Genomic DNA, 18,779 nt, shown 5'->3' on the forward strand with positions numbered 1-18,779 from the left:
AAAGCAAAAGTCCTGCCTCAGCTACCTCTGCCCCACTTGCTGTGTGGAACCCTGTGAGCTATGGTAAGGAGCCTGTAGGCTTTGCCTCTCAGCTGGTCCTGTAGGCTTGTATGCATAGGTGTGAAAACTCAGATCCATCTTTGCATTTGTAAATGTGGATATATGCATATTCACATTCATTAGATTTGTTTGGTGGTCTATAGGTGTTTTATAGGTGTTTACCTATTTTAACAAAATTTATACTAAGAGTTGTGTGATTTTATCATAACCTGTAATCTGTATACCTGGTCATGTGTACGTCTTTTTTTTTTTTTTTTTTTTTTTCTGGTCCTGGGGCTTGAACTCAGGGCCTAGACTCTGTCCCTGAACCTCTCTGTGCTCAAGGCTAGCACTTCTACCACTTGAACAACATGTACCACTTTTAGCTTTTTCTGAGATAAGAGTCTCATAGACTTTCCTGCCCGGGCTGGCTTTGAACTACAATCCCTAGATCTCAGCCTCCTGAGTAGCTAGGATTACAGGTGTGAGCCACTGGTGCCCGGCTTGTGTACATGTCTTATTTTGTTCTTTCCTAATTCCTGCATAGTATTTCATAGAATGATGCAGTATGAATTCTTTAATCAGGTCACTATTGTTGGATGATTATAATTTTCTAGGCTTATTTTTTTTTTAAATTTCTACCAGTACCACAGTGAGCATCCTTAACTCATGCCTGTATGTACACAGGGGATCCTTTCTCTTTTAGGTGTCTGGTAGTAGAGGTGCTGATCATGTCTTTCATCTTAAGGCATCTTTAATGTCTTTCTCTCACCTGTGCTTTAGGATGTCTTGTGCATATAAGACACTTAATAAATAAATATTTACTGAAGTGAACCTTAACGGTTTTTATTCTGGAAGTATCTCTAGCTTGCCATTCTATTTCAGTAAACTGTTTTATGACACCCTTATGCCTAGTTTACTTCCTCTAAAGTGAGTGAGCATTTGCTTATCTGATCTTCATTAGGGGAACTAAGGTGAAATGAGTCAAGGAATATTTTGATTATCTGCTCTGTGTGGCGCTGGAGGGCATAGAGACAAGGGCTGCATAGCTGGCAAGGTGTTTACAAACCCTAAGGGTAGTTCAGTGGGAAGGGCAGCCTGTCCCTGTGCAGTTGTTTGCAAAGGCCTTGAAGGGAAGGCAGGGACCAAGTTGCACTTACAATGGAGAAGTTCCCTGGAGAAGGACACACTAAGCTGCCCTTAAAGGAAGGTGCATTTAGACTGGTGGTGATGTACCAGCGGTGGGTGGTTGTGCTGATGTGTTTAGAAGGCCAGTGTGGGTGCATTCAGAGCACTCACACAGGAGAGTGAGAATTCAGTCACAGGGTTTCTGTTGAAGGGTGACCAGAGGTGAGGGCGCAGAGCCTGTGGGACACCTGAGGCTAGGCTTGGCATCCCAGATGAGTTTGATGATTGTCTGGTAGGCATTGGGCCAGCATGAAAAGTTTTGAGTATATTATTGGTCTTAGGAAACGTTGAGTGAATCTGGGGTGTGAATTTTACAGGGGCGGGGGGGGGTCTTAATTTCCAGAGGTTTCTGTGACGTAACTTTTTCCTGTCTTCTGGTTCCAATATCTCTTCCCTTAGCTGTCTGAAAGTGTGGTCAACCGCATGAAGGATTCTGGGGAGCCTTCAGAAGGGCAGCAGCCAGTTGCTCCACCCACGGCGCCTCCACCCACCGCGCCCCCACCCATGGCGCCTCCACCCGCGGAGCCTCCAGCCACCGAGCCTCCACCCACCGAACTTCCACCCATGGCTCCTCCACCCATGCCGCCTCCACCCACTAGGCTTCCACCTGCGGCGACTTCGCCCCCTACACCTCCACTCTCTACTCATCCACCTGCTACTTGTCTACCTGCCACACGTGGCCCCTCAGAAGGCAGCTTTACAATCCCTCAGAAAGGTACAGTGGGTGCAGCTGTGCTGGGCAGAATGGGAGCAGAGGGATAAAGCATGTACACCTGTTTGCTTCTGGGTGGTGGAAGCTGTAAGGTCGGCTCCTGGATGGCGAGAAGACTCCACCCTCCTCGCAGCAAAGTTTCCACCCAGTACCTGCGTTACCTAGGCAACTGGCACACCTGGAAGAGGTCACATCTGCATCCGCTGAGGTCACATCTGAATTTGATGTGGCCGCACCTTTCTCCGCCCATACCCTAGATAAGGCCTAGCCCAGGCCCAGACGCTCTTTCTTAGCTCTTTTCCTTTTCAGCTCTTTCCCAGCTCTCTTCTCTTTCCCACTTCTTTTCCAGCTCTTTCCCACCTCTTTTCCCAGCTCTCTCTCTTTCTCAGGTCTTTTCCAGGCCTTTCCCAGCCACATGGAGTGCAAACCTGTCCTGGTCTCAGCAGGTCTACTGAATAAACCTACCCCTTACCTGAATACCACATGCGTGGTGCTGTTCTTACTCGGCTATCTCTTTTTAAAGATCTAACGTAAGCAATCACTTTCCAGGAAGGAGGGGCTTTCCATCTGTGACAGATACTGTCTGGTACATTTGAGGCTCAGTACTGCCAGTGTTTGTGTGGCTTTGGGGGCAGGTTGCTTCCTTTCACTGTGATTCAGGTTCTCTGTACGCTTTATAATGTGAGGCACCCAGATGTAATGAGGCATGCCTATAATCCAAGCTACTGGGGAGACAGAGAGGGAAGATGGTGAGTTCAAAGCCAGCCTAGGCAAAGATACTGAGACTCTATCTCAAAATAAAAGCAAAAGGGGCTGGGAAGGTGGCTCAGTGGTAGAGCGCTTGCCTTGCATGCTCGAGGCCCTGGGTTCGATTCCTCAGCACCACGTAAGCAAAAAGAAAAAAATCCGGAAGTGGCGCTGTGGCTTAAGTGGTAGAGCACTAGCCTTGAGCTGAAGAGCTGAGGGACAGCGCCCAGGCCCAGAGTTCAGGCCCCATGACCGGACCAAAAAAAAAAATAAATAAATAAAAAATAAAAAAATAAAAGCAAAAGTGCTGACAGCATAGCTCAAATGGTACAGCACTTGCCTAGCATGAGTGAGGGAAAAGGAAGAGAGGTCTATGAGAACTGAATGACCTTGATGCCATCTTTAGTAGACGTAACCTCATCAGGGGGTCCTGCTCTTGACTTGGCTTCCAATAGGGGTTCTAGGGGCTCTTCCTCCCCCACCCTCAGCAGCCAGCACCTGTGCTGTTTCCTATTTTGTTGTACCTGTTACAAATACAGAAGCTTGTGCTCTTCCCCAACTAATTATCTATAGCAACCACAAAAAACAAGCAAAGAAATTACTAAAGGGGGCTCTTAAGGATGGAAATATTAAGGTATTACAAAAAGTCCATGGAGTAATTACTGTTCTACTTAATAAATACTTACTCATAAGAATCTCCTGGCTGGGAGAGCTATGTCACCGCCTCAGATAAACTACAGCAGGAGTAACATGTATGTAGTGTTTGTTATGCATGTGGCCTAACAGAGTGCTGTCTTTTTCTTCTTATCTTGGTGGTAATACGGTTTAATCTCAGGGTGCTTGCTAGGCAGGTGCTCTGCTACTTTGGCCACATTCCTAGTCCTTATTTGTATTACGTTCTCATGGTTTTGCCCAAGGTTAGCCTTGTATGGTGAACTTTCTATTTATACATTTTGCGTAACTAGGATAATAGACACCACCACATCAGCTTTTTATTGGTTTAGGTAGGGTCTCATGGACATTTTGCCAGGCCTGGCCTTAACCACAATCCTCCTAGCTATGCCTCCTGAGTAGCTGAGAGTATAGGTGCACACTACCCCATCCAGCCCAATGGTGTTTTTTTTCATCCAGTGTTCTCTGCTAGGTGGTAAGAGTTTACAAAGTAAGAGCTGTTTTCTGTCCAGTAGCACTTCCAGAATGCAATCTGTGAATCTTGTCTTAGGTTTCATGCCAGGACACAGGGCAGATGGATAGGACCTCTGTCTTAGAGCACTCACAAGTCCATCCCTGGAGGTGCATCTTCACTAGCTAAACACAAATATTTTTCTGTATGACACAGTGGTACAAAGGAAGGAATGATTAATTTATGAATGCAAGAGTGCACAACTCTGGTTAAGGGACCAGATGCAAACCGAAGTAGGTTATGGTGGTTATGATTTTGTGTAGTGATGCAATTCTAGAAACTTGGGGTTAGGGGTAGCACAGGAACTGCCTGGATTTCAAAAAAGGATGATGGAAGATGGGATTTTACAGGTGAATGTAGCAGCAGAGACCCAGAGGAATGGTGCAGCCTGGCTTCTTTGCAGACCTAGAAGCAGTTATCTTTGGAATACAATGTCCAGCTTATGGAGAGACCTTGGTGTGATGTGCAGGGAGCAACACATAGATGCATCCACTCAGTGGCCAGAGAACCCTGGCTGTGTCCTGAAGGACAGGAGGCTCTGGCCATGCATGAAACCTCTGCCTCTGTCCTGTGATGTCTGCCTCAGGGCTTCCCACAGGCCTTGGCTTTCGTCCAGTCAGTATCTGGATTCCGACCCACTCTTCAAATGGGCTAAATGAAAAAAAAATTTTTTTTTTAAATCTTTGTGCTGTGGTAGGGATAGACCTACTGTCCAGGGCATTCTAGCTCGCTTTCTCTGATTTGCAGTTGGCTATACTCTGGCCCTGAGTGAGATTCTTGAAAATATTTCTGTCTTAACCAAGAAGGCTTACTATCTATGGTCTTTCTAGCCATGGATAGGTGAAACCAAGAGGGATGTAACTTGATCCAATGTGCTTAAATAAACTGTAGATTAACTGGTGAGGGGTGAGGAGAAGTGATAGGAAATGAGAACTGCCAAGCTATATTACATTAGTTTCAGCTTTGGGAGATAAAAGAAGTGTTTGCTTTAATTTGGTAAGTTGCAGCAGTTTAAAAGGGATAATGGCCGTTTGTTATTTGGCTTTATTTATAGCACAATGACCAGCAGAGTGAGTTTGAGTTTCTGAATGTGGAAGAAGATTCAATATAAACGAGCTGTCTTGAAATGGATTAATTTTAAGATATCTTTAAATTTTAAAACCTGTTTTTGCAATATTTTAATGATGAAATGGGTTAGGAAAAGAAGTTAAAATTAAAATCTTATCTCATACCAAATCCCAGATATAAGAATTGAAGCCATTAAAATACAATATGGAAGATTTTCTAAGCACTATGCCAAGAAACTAAACTAAGAAATGTGGGAATTTGACAATAAGAAAATAGAGACAATATGGGAAAAATAAAGAAAGGATAGTGAGCTAGGAAAAACATTACATTTTCTATAATCTCAGTCTATAATGTGTTCTAAAGACCTTTAAGAAAGCAAGATTAATAAGATCTGGTTATATTTATTTATTTATTTATTAATTTTTTTCCTTCCGTTGTGGGGCTTGAACTCTAGGCCTGGGCGCTGTCTCTCAGCTCTTCAGCTCAAGGGTAGTGCTCTACCACTTGAGCCACAGCGCCACTTCGGGCTTTTACTGCTTGTTTATTGGAGATGAGTCTCACGGACTTTCCTGCCCAGGCTAGCTTTGAACCCTGCTCCTCAGATCTCAGCCTCCTGGGTAGCTAGGATGACAGATGTGAGCCACCAGCGCCTGGCCTGGTTAGATTTTTATGACAAGATCTCAGAGTCACTAATAATTAAGAAACATAGACTAAGAAATGTACATTACCAAGGAAACAGGGAAGCCGGCAGGTGCCACAGGCAAGGACATAGTGTGGACTACTGCCGCTTTCCCTACTGTGGGTAACTGTGTTATTTTTGTTACGACAAAGGACAGTTACATCAAAGGCAAAAGTAAATTCCGTAATTTATACCTCAATGAACTATTATAAATTTAAAAATGAATAAATAAAAGCACATTAGCTGGGCATGGTGGTACATTAGAGAAGCTAAGGTAGGATGAACATAGTTTGATGTGATACTCTGGTATATAGTGAGACCCTGCCTTAAAGAGGAGAGTGGGAGAGGGAGAGAGACATGAAAAGAGGGAAGGCACAAGGAGAAAGAGAAATGTTAATATCTGAACAAAATTCTGGCAGTGATTTTCTCCTTTTTGTTTTTGTTGTTGATACTGTTGCTATTGTTTTAGTCCTAGTCTCAGTTTCAGTTGAGAGCCACCCAAACATGAGAAAGTGAGAGTGGCCTGCCCACTTTTGGATGTATGTCCCTGGCAGGACTCTAGACAGGTCTGGGAGTTGAATTGGGTTCTTTTGTAATACTGTGTACACTTACAACTACTGCTGTGTTGGGAACCACAGGAGGCATACAGCATCAGAGAAGACCACAGAAAGGTGTTGAGCTTTGGCCAACAAAGTTTTGGGAGGAGGAAGCTAGGGGATGGCAATAGTAAACAAACATACAAACAGACAATAAAAAAAAAAAAAACCTTCGTTGTCACCAAGTGATAGCCCATTGAATTTGCTCAAAAGTTCCCAGATTAGTGATTATGAAAATATTGATAAACTTAAACAACCCAGTAATACTAGAAAAAATACAGGTTGAAGTTTAATCAGGTTGGATGGATATGTGAATGTGTGAAAATATTCAAACTATAGTAAGAACTAAAGGAAACAAAGTGTAAGGAGCATATGTTTGCTACACCCAGGATTAGAAAGCTAAGAATAGGATACTGTTTGAGTCTCTTTTCTGTTGCTATAATGGACAACTACAGACTGGGGGATTTATTTATTTATTTGTTTATCTATCTATATTTATTTATTTACTTTGTGGCTTGAACTCTGAGCTTGGGCGCTGTCCCTGCGCTCTTCAGCTCAAGGCGAGCGCTCTACCACTTGAGCTACAGCATCACTTCCAGACTGGGGAATTTATTAAAAATTTTTTTTCTTACAGTTTGGATGCTAGGAAGTCCCAAGATCAAGGGCTGCGTTTGGTGAGAGCTTTGTTGGGGTATGGTAGAGTCCTGGTAGCAGAGGGCATTACATGGAGTTGGCATAGCATAGTAGTTCAGATCTATCTTGTTCTTATAAAGTCACATGGTCTCATCTAAACTTAATTACTCCCCAAATGCCCCAACTGTTAATACTATGAAGATAGCAATTATGTCTCATCACAAGTTTTGGAGAGGGAGAACATTCAAACTGTAGTGGGAACTAAAGGAAACAGTATAAGGAGCCACCTGCATCTGCATAGTGCTGCTTCCTGCCCAGACCGAGACCTCTAAGGCTTCCTCACCAAGCAGAGCAGTGGTTTCCCTTAGGCATATCCGTCTGTGTTTAGGAGGTGACCTAGATTCCAAGTAACTGTCCAGTGAGTGACACTATACTTAAGTGGTTTTGCCTGCTGCCAGTCCGTGTCATAAGCATCATGGTCCAAAATAGATTCCTTCCAGGCAAGAGGAGCCTTAGGGTCCACTGGGCTTCCATATTAGTTTAGTAAAGATCTGTTCCTTATCTACCATGGGGTCTCATTGGCCTGTCCTTGGAGCTTGCTCTCCTGTGAAGATTTATCTATTTTTGTGCAGGATGTGGTCTTCAGAGGGAGCATGATCCTGAGCTGCTATTTGGGTGAGTTCTGTTCCTTGATTGGCCCTGGGGCTCCTGACAGGCCCTGTTTCTCTTTCTTTTACAGAATTCAAACTGCCCAGGTCAGAGCCTGGTGGTTTCCGGCATCCTTCAGAGGTGACCGAGGAGTTCAAGAGGTGAGCCTCAGTGCCTACTCTGTTCCATTGAAAGCCTCATTCCTCCCTGGGTCCCTTCCACTTGTCCGAAACCCTGGGGGACCTGTCTCACTGGTTTATCTTGTCTGTGTTGAAGGACAGTTCTATGGTACCAGTAGCACCATTTTTAGTTTAAAGGTGAAGAAACACCCAAAAGGGTATGGGGAGTTGATTTCTTTCTTTTTTTCTTTTTGTTGGTCCTGGGGCTTGAACTCTGGGCCTGGGTGCTGTCCCTGAGCTGCTTTTGCTCAAGGATAGCGCTCTACCACTTGAACCACAGTGCCACTTCCGGCTTTTTTGAGTAGTTATTGGAGATAAGAGTCTCATGGACTTTCTTGCCTGGCCTGTCTTCAAACTATGATCCTTAGATCTCAGCCTTCTGAGTAGCTAGGATTATAGGTGTGAGCCACTGGTGCTCAGCAGAGGAGTTGATTTCTAAAAATGAGTTATTTTTGTTTGTTTTTAAGACCAGATCTTGATATATAGTTCAGGATAATCCCCAACTTGTGATCTTTAAACGTTCAAGCACTGGGATTATTTCACTATGGTTGGTTTTAAAAATGGGTTCTTAAGAACCTCTTTTAGAAGTTAGAACAGAATAATCAACTGGCTAGCCAGTCTGTGCAGTGATAGACCAGTAGGTGTGTGTTTTAGAGGGATAAGAAAGTAGAACCCTTTCAGTTCTAACTGATGGTGACTTCCCATTAGGCGATGATCCTGAGAGTTAGCCACAGTTCTGAAGTGGGACCTTTTTTCTGTCTCCTGAAAACATGTAGAAGAATGGTTAGTGCAGAGAGGTGCCTTCTTGATTCTGTAACTCACCGGTTATCATCTGAACTTAAGAAGGGCTAAGAAGAAAACTACTTCAGTTAGAATCTTGTCATGAATAGATCACCTGATGCACATAAAGAGTGTAAGTGTAGTATCTACATACTGAGTTCTCAGTGACTGTTGACTTTATCAGCATTCTTTTTTATTTATTTATTTATTTATTTATTTTTTGGGTCCGGTCATGGGGCCTGAACTCTGGGCCTGGGCACTGCCCCTCAGCTCTTCAGCTCAAGGCTAGCACTCTACCACTTGAGCCACAGCGCCACTTCCGGCTTTTTTCTTTTTGCTTATGTGGTGCTGAGGAATTGAACCCAGGGCCTCATGCATGCAAGGCAAGCGCTCTACCACTGAGCCACCTTCCCAGCCCCTTTATCAGCATTCTTGATGGAGTTCTCTTGTGTGGTCAGAGGGCCACAGATGAAGCCTACAAGGCTCAGTGGCAGCCACAGTTGAGGGTTTGCTCCTCTGGAAGGTTAGCTGACATTCTCAGAGTTTATCTTCCATAATCCTTAAAGCTCTCTCTAGGAATAATTATTCCCCCTTCCGATTATCTTCTAAACATTTAAAAAATGTTAAAGTAACATGAGTTAATGAAAAATTTTGAAAATACGTAAAATGGATAGAAAATCCCCCATAGACTCATTATCTCAGTTCAGCCAATGTTGATAATTTGAAACGTCTCTTTCACATACCTTCTCTCCCTTGTGATTTTGTGGCTTGCTATTTTCTCTTACTATTATAATTCTATTACATTAGTTACATCTGATTTATAAATATTTCTGTGGCTAAACATATTGTTGACTCTTATTTTTTAGATTCAACCTTTAGATAAGTCATTGAATGTATTTTTTAAGATTCTTTTTCTTTTCTTTTTTTCCTCCTTCTTTCTTTCTTTCTTTCTTTCTTTCTTTTTGGTGCTGGTCCTGGGGCTATCCCTGAGCTTTTTTTTTTTTTTTGGGTCCGGTTGTGGGGTCTGAACTCTGGGCCTGGGCTCTGTCCCTCAGCTCTTCAGCTCAAGGCTAGCGCTCTACCACTTGAGCCACAGCGCCACTTCCAGCTTTTTTTCTTTTTGCTTATGTGGTGCTGAGGAATTGAACCCAGGGCCTCAGGCATGCAAGACAAGCGCCCTACCACTGAGCCACCTTCCCAGCCCCTCCCTGAGTTTTTTTGTACCACTGAACCACACCTCCACTTCCAGCTGTTTAGTGGTTAATTGGAGATAACAATCTCATGGACTTTTCTGCCTGGGCTGGTGTTGAGCCACAATCCTCAGATCTCAGCCTCCTGAGTAGCTAGAATTACAGACATGAGCCTGGCTTAAATGTATTTATCATTGGTGCTATAATACATCATTGTTATTGGTTATGCTTTATTTTTGATAACTTGACTTTGATTGTTGAATATTTAGGTTGCTTTCATTTTCTTTAGTATAACAGGTAATACTGCTAAGAATATCTTATTACTAGTATTTTTTTCTCTACATAGCTTTTATGAGGCAGAATAATCAGAAATAGGTCCAAGATAGGAGCATATTTAGAATGAAGAGCTAAATGTTTAAAACACAGGACTGCTACCTGTAGGTTTTCAAATGGAGGCAAAGGAAAGTGAAGCTTCCGCTCTGTCATCCTCCTGAGGGAGTGGCTCCCATGAGAATCAGTCCCTGCTCTGAGACTCTCACAGGACATATGGTGCTAGCATCCTTGACTGGTGGCCAACTCTACTTCTGTGCCTGATCTGTGTTTCTTAGCTGAGAAAGTGCCACTATTCCCTGGCCTTTGCTGCTGTCAGGAGGCTGATCTTAGTGGTTAGATGATGGACAAGCAGTTCCTTAGCCTTTTTCCTGCCGCGGACCGGCTCTGTCGGGACGACGGAGGACACCTAGTGGAGGAACTGGAATAGGTGGGGAGATGGCAAACAGACAACTCACATACAAGAGGAGCAGGTGGCTCAGTGGTAGAGCGCTTGCCTTGCATGCATGAGGCCCTGGGTTCGATTCCCCAGCACCACATAAGCAAAAAGAAAAAAAAAGCCGGAAGTGGCGCTGTGGCTCAAGTGATAGAGCACTGGCCTTGAGCTGGAGAGTGAAGGTACAGCGCTCAAGCCCAGAGTTCAAGCCCCACGTTGGGTGCCAGTTGTCCTGACCCACAGGACTTCAATGAGGGCAATGAACCTAAGCAAGAAGGAATGAAGGGACAAGAGACATGCTTGTCCCATAGTGGTCTGTCGAGGCGATCTCGCGATCTCGGACTGTACTTGGCCAAGTTTTCCTGGAGGATGGCGTTCCTTCCTTAGTCAGAGGCTCATGCCCCACGTTGGGTGCCATTTTCCTTTCCTGGCCAGCCAGAGGCCAGCCTCAGAGTTCAATTGTTCCACAGTCCCAATTTCACTTGGCTAACTGAAGTGAACATACAGACTTTTTACTGCCAGTGTGCTTCCAGCCATGCTGTCTGCATTTACTTTTCTCTCTCCTCTGGCCTAGGTTCAAAGAGGAGCAGGCTGCAGTCCAGGATGAGCTGTTCCAGGTGGTGAAGAGGGAAAGAGAGGCAGCCTCGAAGCTCTTGAAGGCCCCACTGTCTCCGGGGGCAAGTGACACTAATCGTGACAAGAGGCATTCTGTGCGCCTGGTGAGTACAGCCCAAGCTGGTCTGACAGTTTGTGTAGAACTATTGGAGGTAGAGGTCAGGCCCTGGAACTTGACTTGCCAGAAGTCTTTGGTGGTTCCAGTTGCCACTGGATGTACCCAGTTGCCACTGGATGTACTCAGCTTCATGTTGGTGGAAAAGATGTCTTCCTAGGAATCAGGAGCTTGGATTCTTCCAGTCCTGACTTTGTCCCTGATGACTTTACTACCTTTGCATCTGTTTTCCTTCCTTTGATTCTTGAGTTTCTACAGTAAGGGTATCAGATCATTTGACAGCCTCATTCTTCTCTGAAACTTCACAGTTATAAGGGCTAGAGTGTTGTTTGTGCCAGGACAGTGTGAGGAGAGAGGATTGAGATTCAAGACCATGAAATACACAGCACAGAGAGCATTATTTTCAGAGGTAGGCAGCCCAGGTGCAAATTCTAGCTCCCTCCTTACCAGTTTTAGCACCTTATCTGTGCTTTCATGTAGATTTGCCCTGGGGATCAGAGATAATACCTATCCAGAGCTTAGCACGTGTTTGACAAATCATGGAAGTATGCTATTACTGCTGTTACTGTTATTAATACATCTAATTGATTGGAGCTATTAGTCACAATTCTTTCTGCTTAAGTGCAGAGTTTATTTCCTAACATGAAAAGTCTAGGAGCACCCAAGGGTGAACCAGTTAAGTGGTTCACCAGCATCCTCATCTTCCTTCCTCTCTGTTAACCACTGTTGTGTCAGTCTGTACACAAGCTCAGAATCACAGCACTCAGCAACAAAAGAAAGGCCAGCAGCTCCTGTGTCTCTGCTAGCAAGGACAGTCTCCCAGAGCTCATCAGCAGAATTCCTCTTTCATACTATTGGCCTGAATTGTGTTAAGTGGCAATTGCTGAGCCAGTCCACTGGCAATCCATTGTAGGGGGAGAGGACATCAGACAGACTCGGGACTGATGGCAGTCAGGAAGGAATGGCTGTTAGCAGCATCTAGTGACATCTGCTTCAGAGGCTGTGGCCTTTGAGACCTGAAACAGCATGGTGTGCCTGGAAGGGAGGAGAGGATGATGTGAGGATGGGAAGGGAACATGGTTTCTGAGTACAGGCCTTGGCGTATCAATTTGATGACTGTGGGAGCACGCAGAGAGTTTATAAGAAATGCTGGTTTAAGGTTGGAGGGGTGGCTCAAATGGTAGAGTACTAGCCAATAAATGAAATTGTCAGGTACCGAATTTGAGTCCCAGCATCAGACCAGAAAAACAAACAAACAAACAAACAAAAAACAAAACTGCTGGCTTAAATTGGTCCCATGCAAGTATAAATACTTAGGCTTCTAGCCCTCAGGATGGAAGAGATAACTTTAAGTCAGGAATTTTGAACAAGGTCAAATTAGTTGCAGTCACTATTAAATGACAGCAAAGATGAGGTGTTGTGGGAATGCAGAAAGCTGTTGGTGGGCTAGAGAGGGCATTTACCCTCAGCCCTGAAAGATGTGTAGTCTCCCAACCAAGGAAACAGCTGTTGACTGAGGCAGTGGTGGAACATAGGGAGAGGAGAACAAGGTTTGTGGCCAGGTTATAGATGGTTTTAAATACCTTGCAGAGCTAGTTCACAAGGTAGGGCATAGTGATTCAGAAGCAGTAGAGGATTTTTACAAATTTGTAAGGATGGGAGTGAGTATGTGGTCTGTCTTGTGCTTTTAGAACCTTACAGCTTCCTGGTGAGGAGGCAGTTGATGTAATGAGAATCAAGGAGCCCTCAGGACATGGTGTTCTTGTAGTTAGTTTTTGAAGGTCAGGTAGGATACCACCTCTCCATAGGCAGCCTAATGACCAAAGGACTCTCATCCTGGAGAGGAAGGGTTAATTAATTTGGATGAGCAGGAAAAGTCATCTAGAGATGGAAAATCACAGCCTACAGGTATTCTGTCTTTTCATTCTCACCTGGAATGTGTTAATTACAGTGAAAAGGAAATCACAGCTTCCCTTCCCTGCACCTGCAAAGGGAGAAGGCTAAGTCTTCTTTCTTGAGACTGTCTCTGGTGGAAGAACTTTGCTGGAAAAGTAGGAGGGAACTTAGATGACCCTTGGTGCAGATGTGTAGGTTTAAAAAAAAACAAAGGATGACATTAGAATAAAGAAAATGCATCCTTACTAAATTTTCCCCTCTTAGATTCCTATGAATAATGCCTTCTCTGAGCCTAGAATTCTGAGAACTAGTGAAGCAAGTTTCAACGTTTATGGCATTCCCGTTTCTGACTGATGTGCTTTTCTCCCAACAGTTGGGATTCCAATTTTTTTTCAGGAGCTTTGCTATTTCCTTATTATATATAGTCTCTGAGGATTGTGTCCCACTGCTGGTCTTCATTATGGTAGCTGCATCTGGGCACAGGTCCTACATTCAGCAGGGAAACCCTTGCCTGGGGCTCTCCAGTGTGGGTGAGAACAGAGGTCAGGTGGGAGGCCAGGGCAGCCTATCCGTAGCAGCTTAAGAGGGCAGCAGAGACCCTTCCTATTGTCTCTTATACCTCCAAGATGCTCCTGACAACTGCCAGCATGACTGTTTTTGCTTTAGGTGGTTGGTGTGGGTCTCTGATGTGTGAGGCTTTGCCTGTGGGAGGTGCTGCCATGGGTGACTATGGAGCCCTGTGGCCACTTCCCAGTGAAGTTTTATATGTGAACACACGTAGGTAGACGTCTAGAATCTGGGTGGATGCTGTTACCATCCCTTCTACAGGAAGTGGCTACCTTTGAATTGGTATGTCTGACAAGTGCTTTTATTTTTTTATTATTTTATTTTATTTTTATTATTATTACTATTTTTGGTCGGTCGTGGGGCTTGAACTCTGGGCTTGGGCGCTGTCCCTACGCTCTTCAGCTCAAGGCAAGCACTCTACAGCTTGAGCCACAGCACCACTTCCATTTTTTAAATTTTTTATTTTTGTCAGTCATGGGGCTTGAACTCTGTGCCTGGGCATTGTCCCTCAGCTCTTCAGCTCAAGGCTAGCACTCTACTACTTGAGCTACAATGCCACTTCCGGTTTTCTGGTGGTTTATTGGAGATAAGAGTCTCACGGCCTTTCTTGCCTGGGCTGGCTTTGAACCACGATCCTCAGATCTCAGCCTCGTCAGTAGCTAGGATTACAGGCGTGAGCCACCGGCACCTGACTTGACAAGTGCTTTTTAATTCTAACTTTGGATCATGTAAATAAGAGGAGTATAATGAAGAGAAAAGTCTGAACAAGCTTAGGGACTTTCCTTTCCTATTAGAGTCTTCCACATTCAGGGTGGTAATACAAGGGCAAGCAATTGGCAGCCTGCTGGGCAGAGCCCTGAAGGGTTGGCGGTGTGAAGGTGTGTGGATCTGAGCATGTCCTCTTAGCACTGGGGCCTAGTGTAGTGGCTAACGGGATGAGCCGGCTGCCTCTCCTCCTTGGTGCCTTCTCTGATGCAGTGTCCACAGCCCCCACATCCTTGGACCTCATCTGGAAGATTTCCTTCTGATTCTACTGAATGCCACTTGACATTTCATGGCCTCCTCTCCCCTCTCTGTTGTCCTCTGACTTTTGTAATATTGATTTTTAATCCTCTTCTGTATGAGCAAATGATTCAGCTCATTTTGGGGAAAATATATAAAACTAATGATCAGGAAAGGTAATCATTTTTATAACCTATTTTTGATGACAAAAGTATGACCATTTCTCATTTAGTGTAGCAGTACTTAGCTGTTGTCTGTGTGTTTATTATGCCTGTTTCTTGTTCCTTACAGATTGGTTCTGCCCCAGTTCTGCTGAGTGTCATTCAGACCTAGGTGACCTCTGCTCTCTGAATTGATGGAGGAGGGTTAGAGTTCAGATGAAACATTCTGAGTAGAAATAGGAAAGAACACAGTGGTTTGGCGACCTTTCTGATGCATAGAGCTTTAACTGTTGTAAGGTGAATCATTCCAAAAGCCACATTTTAAAATATATAATAGTGGAGTCTTTATTATACAGTTAACAGGCTGCAGGCTGCCCGTTGTTACAAAGGCCTGCAGCCCCCAAATACACATAACACTGCTAGGAAACATGCTAAAGAGGAAAGAAAGAACAAAAACAATACCAGCAAGCCAATTCAGCTTCAATGGAGAGCTGAATTGGGACACCATGATGACCAGAGATGAGCCAGGAGACAGGACACAGGACACAATCACAGAGACACACGTGGCATGATATCCTAGTGGCTAGGCTGGTCCGGGCCTAAATAGGTTGGCGCAGGGGGCAGATCCTCAGGAAATTCCCAGTCCTAGGCATTGGACTGATAGATTCAATAACCTATCAACCAAATGTCTGCCTCTGCCTCCAAGGATCCTGGCATGCCCATTACCTGGGAGGCAGGTGATGGGCAGGGGGTTTTCTTTCCCCAGGAAGAAGATGATGCCAGACCCTACCATCTACCATGTGGCCAATATGATGCTGGCCAGACCTGGCCTCCTTACCTCATAACAACCAATGGTTGGAAGAGTAGTAAAGGCCTGGAGGAAGCTTTAGTGTAGTAAGAGTAAGTAACAGCCTTGCCCGTTGCTTTACTGACAGATATTATTAGGTATATGAGATTTCAGTGTACCTGATAGAAAGCAAAAACTTTCATTTCTTCATATATAATATTCTCTGTGTGTCTATTATATGTTAGGCACTAAGTTAGTTTTCTAGTAAATGGAAGTAAATAAGATGTAGCTGATGTTCTTGAGCAGATGTGTTTATTGGGAGAGTTAAACCTTCTCAGCAGTGACAAGATGGTGCTGTATGCACCACAACAGAGTGATAGGAAGATATAGTGGAGGTAAAGGTGGTGCCATTTGATTTTCTTGGGGGGTGGGAAAGGTATCTGAGAGGACAGGACACACATTCTGGATCTTGAGGAATGAGTAAAGTTTGCTGCATGCAGAAGAGGGAGAAAAATGTTGTAGATAGGTGATCCCTGAGCCCAGATCAGAGGTTGTGGAGGATGGGTGTTTGGCTGGAATGGAGGGCAGGGATGGGTGTGGCAGGCAGGAAGGCAGAGGTAAGTATAAACATGAGCATAGAATGACACTATAGGGAGTTTGGGGAAGGGGTTTCCTCCTCAAAAGAGCCAAGGAGAGAGTTTTCTTCTTTGAACATGACGTAGTAGGAAGTCTTTACTGGAAAAGCAAGAAGTTGGGGCCAAATCTTTGTGCCCAGAAGAAGCAAGAGACCCCACCCCTCGTCTGCCTGGTTCAGCTTGGGGCTCCCACCTGACGAGGAGCTGACTACCCTTTCTGAGGGCAGATGGCTTTCTGGTCATTGTTCAGTCCTTTCACTGATTGGATGTTTTCCGAATCTGCTGCCTTAGCCATGTTAACCATTTGAACATGATGCCACAAAAATGTGGGATTTTAAGCTTTTGAGTTGCAATTTTCTAAAATTAATGAGATAGAAGATTTTACCTCAGCTACAGCTTTTCTTTGTAGTGTCATCCTCCTGTGTTGTTGTAGTCTTCCTCAGATGATAACCACCTTTGGCTAAACCCTTTGTGGTGTTGTCACTTGGGTCATCTTAGCACTGTTCAACACACAGGACAATGGTTAGGGGGCAATTCTTTAGTAAGTAGGACAGTGCCAATTACTTTGAGGCTGCTGACCAACAGTCCTTTGTTTTTCCTTGAGGTCTTATAACGGAGCCCCATTTCTGACTGTTGGAAGCAGGTGACTAGAGGTGCCTTCTTTAGAATGGATACCAGTACAGAGTCTGGCTCTTTAAAAAAAACAAAAAAGAAAACCAAATCAGTACAATATCTGAGAGTCACCTAAAATAAGTTTATTTGAGGGGCTGGGAAGTTGGCTCAGTGGTAGAGCGCTTGTCTTGCATGCATGAGGCCCTGGGTTTGATTCCTCAGCACCACATAAGCAAAAAGAAAAAACCCAAAAGTGGCGCTGTGACTCAAGTGGTAGAGTGCTAGCCTTGAGCTGAAGAGCTGAGGGACAGTGCCCAGGCCCAGAGTTCAGGCCCCACAACCGGACCAAAAAAAAAAGTTTATTTGACTTCTAGTTAGAGACCTACAGACTTGGGTTTAATTTGCTTGGACTCAAGAAGTGAGAGGGCTTTGGCAAGTCAGGCTTCAGGTATTGAACAAGAGTTAGGCCCAGTGAGTCCTGATGTGTTGGAGAAGCTATTTGGTATGGCTATGTGTTTTAGAACTTCAGTGACTTGAAGACTCTGGTGTCCTTTTCCTATGTCTCTTCCAATTTTAGCTATAAGAAGGGATCTTGAATTCCTATGGAGATCTATATTAATAGTACCCCAGATGGATGGAGAAGACATACACTAGGACAAACAAACATGACATTCTTTCTTTAAGGTACTTTTGTTTGTTTTGTTTCTTGTTTTTTTCTGTCTACTGATCTTTAGATCAGAGAGGTTCATTACTTTTTTTTTCTGTAAAGAGCCAAATAAGTAACTATTTTAGGCATATAGATCACATAGTCCTTGTGGTTTGTTTTTTAAATAACAATAAATAATAAAGACTATTCTTAGATCAGAAACCTTACCAAAAGAAGCTGTGGGCTGTGTTTGACTGGTGAGCAGGAAAACTTCATGTAATAGAATGTACTTCTCTGGGGATGTAAATTGTTTTTTTTTTGGTCAGTTGTGGCACTGAACTTTGGCCCTGGGTGCTACCCCTCAGCTCTTCAGCTCAAAGTGCCACTTCCAGCTTTTTCTGCTTATGTGGTGCTGAGGACTTGAACCCAGGGCCTCAGGCATGCAAGGCAAGCACTCTACCACTGAGCCACCTTCCCAGCCAAATTTTTTAAAGTCTTCTGTGTACCTGGTGTCTCAGGAAGTGATAGGGTAGGGCTTTGATGGTAGTTTCAGTTTCTGAGTGGTTGGGTTTTGCATCTTGGTACAATCAGATAGCCTTCATCTTCTGATCTGTAAGAGGAGGATTTTTTTTTTTCTTGGAGGCAGTCTAGTGGGCTGTATGAAAAATCTTGAACTTCTGCTATAAGTCCTGGTTCCTTTTCTGTTTGCCATTTTATATAGTAGGGATTTCTCTGCTGAAATTCCCTTTTTTTTTTGGTTGGTCATGGGGCTTGAACTCAAGTGGTAGGCTAGCGCTCTACCACCTGAGCTACAGCACCACTTCTGGTTTTCTGGTGGTTTATTGGAGATAGAGTTTCATGTCCTTTCCTGCCTGGGCTGGCTTTGAACCGCAATCCTCAGATCTCAGCCTCCTGAGTAGCTAGGATGACAGGCGTGAGCCACCGGTGCCCAGCTTGAACGTCCCATCTTATTACACATACTTCCTACCTCTTCCTATAGCTCCTCTATGCACACTTATCATAGTTATCCAGAAGCCTCTGGTAATTCCCACATCTTGATCTGCCAGTGGACTGAAGTAGAACAATGTAGTTTTAAGTTTTTGTCTTTATTTTCAATTCTAAAATTAGGTAGCACTTCATTCCATAAAATAGTGTTCTGATGGGCTGAGCAGAAGACGGTGGTTACATATAGAGAAACACTGAAGAAAGTGGAAATGAAAGGATGAAAAGTATATTGGCCATTCTCATAGGTACTTTCCCTGTGCAGGAGGCATAGGATGACCACAATAGAAGACAGCTGATGTGCTTTTTTTGACTGTGCTGTTTGGTTTAAGG

The 18,779-nt window shown here is 44.2% G+C and overlaps 1 protein-coding gene and 1 non-coding gene across 4 annotated transcripts in view; both read left to right on the forward strand.

Annotated features, from left to right (window-relative positions):
* The window catches only part of LOC138824864 (MICOS complex subunit Mic25-like), a 223,714-nt gene that overhangs the window by 21,978 nt on the left and 182,957 nt on the right, over window positions 1–18,779 (forward strand). For all 3 annotated transcript variants that reach the window (XM_070019264.1, XM_070019265.1, XM_070019266.1), the window contains exons 2-4: window positions 1,627–1,942; window positions 7,585–7,654; window positions 10,983–11,127. In XM_070019264.1, the coding sequence (XP_069875365.1) occupies window positions 1,627–1,942; window positions 7,585–7,654; window positions 10,983–11,127 (531 nt within the window). The remainder of the gene's footprint in view (window positions 1–1,626; window positions 1,943–7,584; window positions 7,655–10,982; window positions 11,128–18,779) is intronic.
* On the forward strand, window positions 10,442–10,517 carry Trnaa-ugc (transfer RNA alanine (anticodon UGC)). Its single transcript has one exon. It is a non-coding gene; the product is annotated as a tRNA-Ala (tRNA).

The sequence above is a fragment of the Dipodomys merriami genome, unplaced genomic scaffold (assembly GCF_024711535.1).
Source record: "Dipodomys merriami isolate MVZ:Mamm:240054 unplaced genomic scaffold, mDipMer1.0.p SCAF_13, whole genome shotgun sequence".
Taxonomy (NCBI): domain Eukaryota; kingdom Metazoa; phylum Chordata; class Mammalia; order Rodentia; family Heteromyidae; genus Dipodomys; species Dipodomys merriami.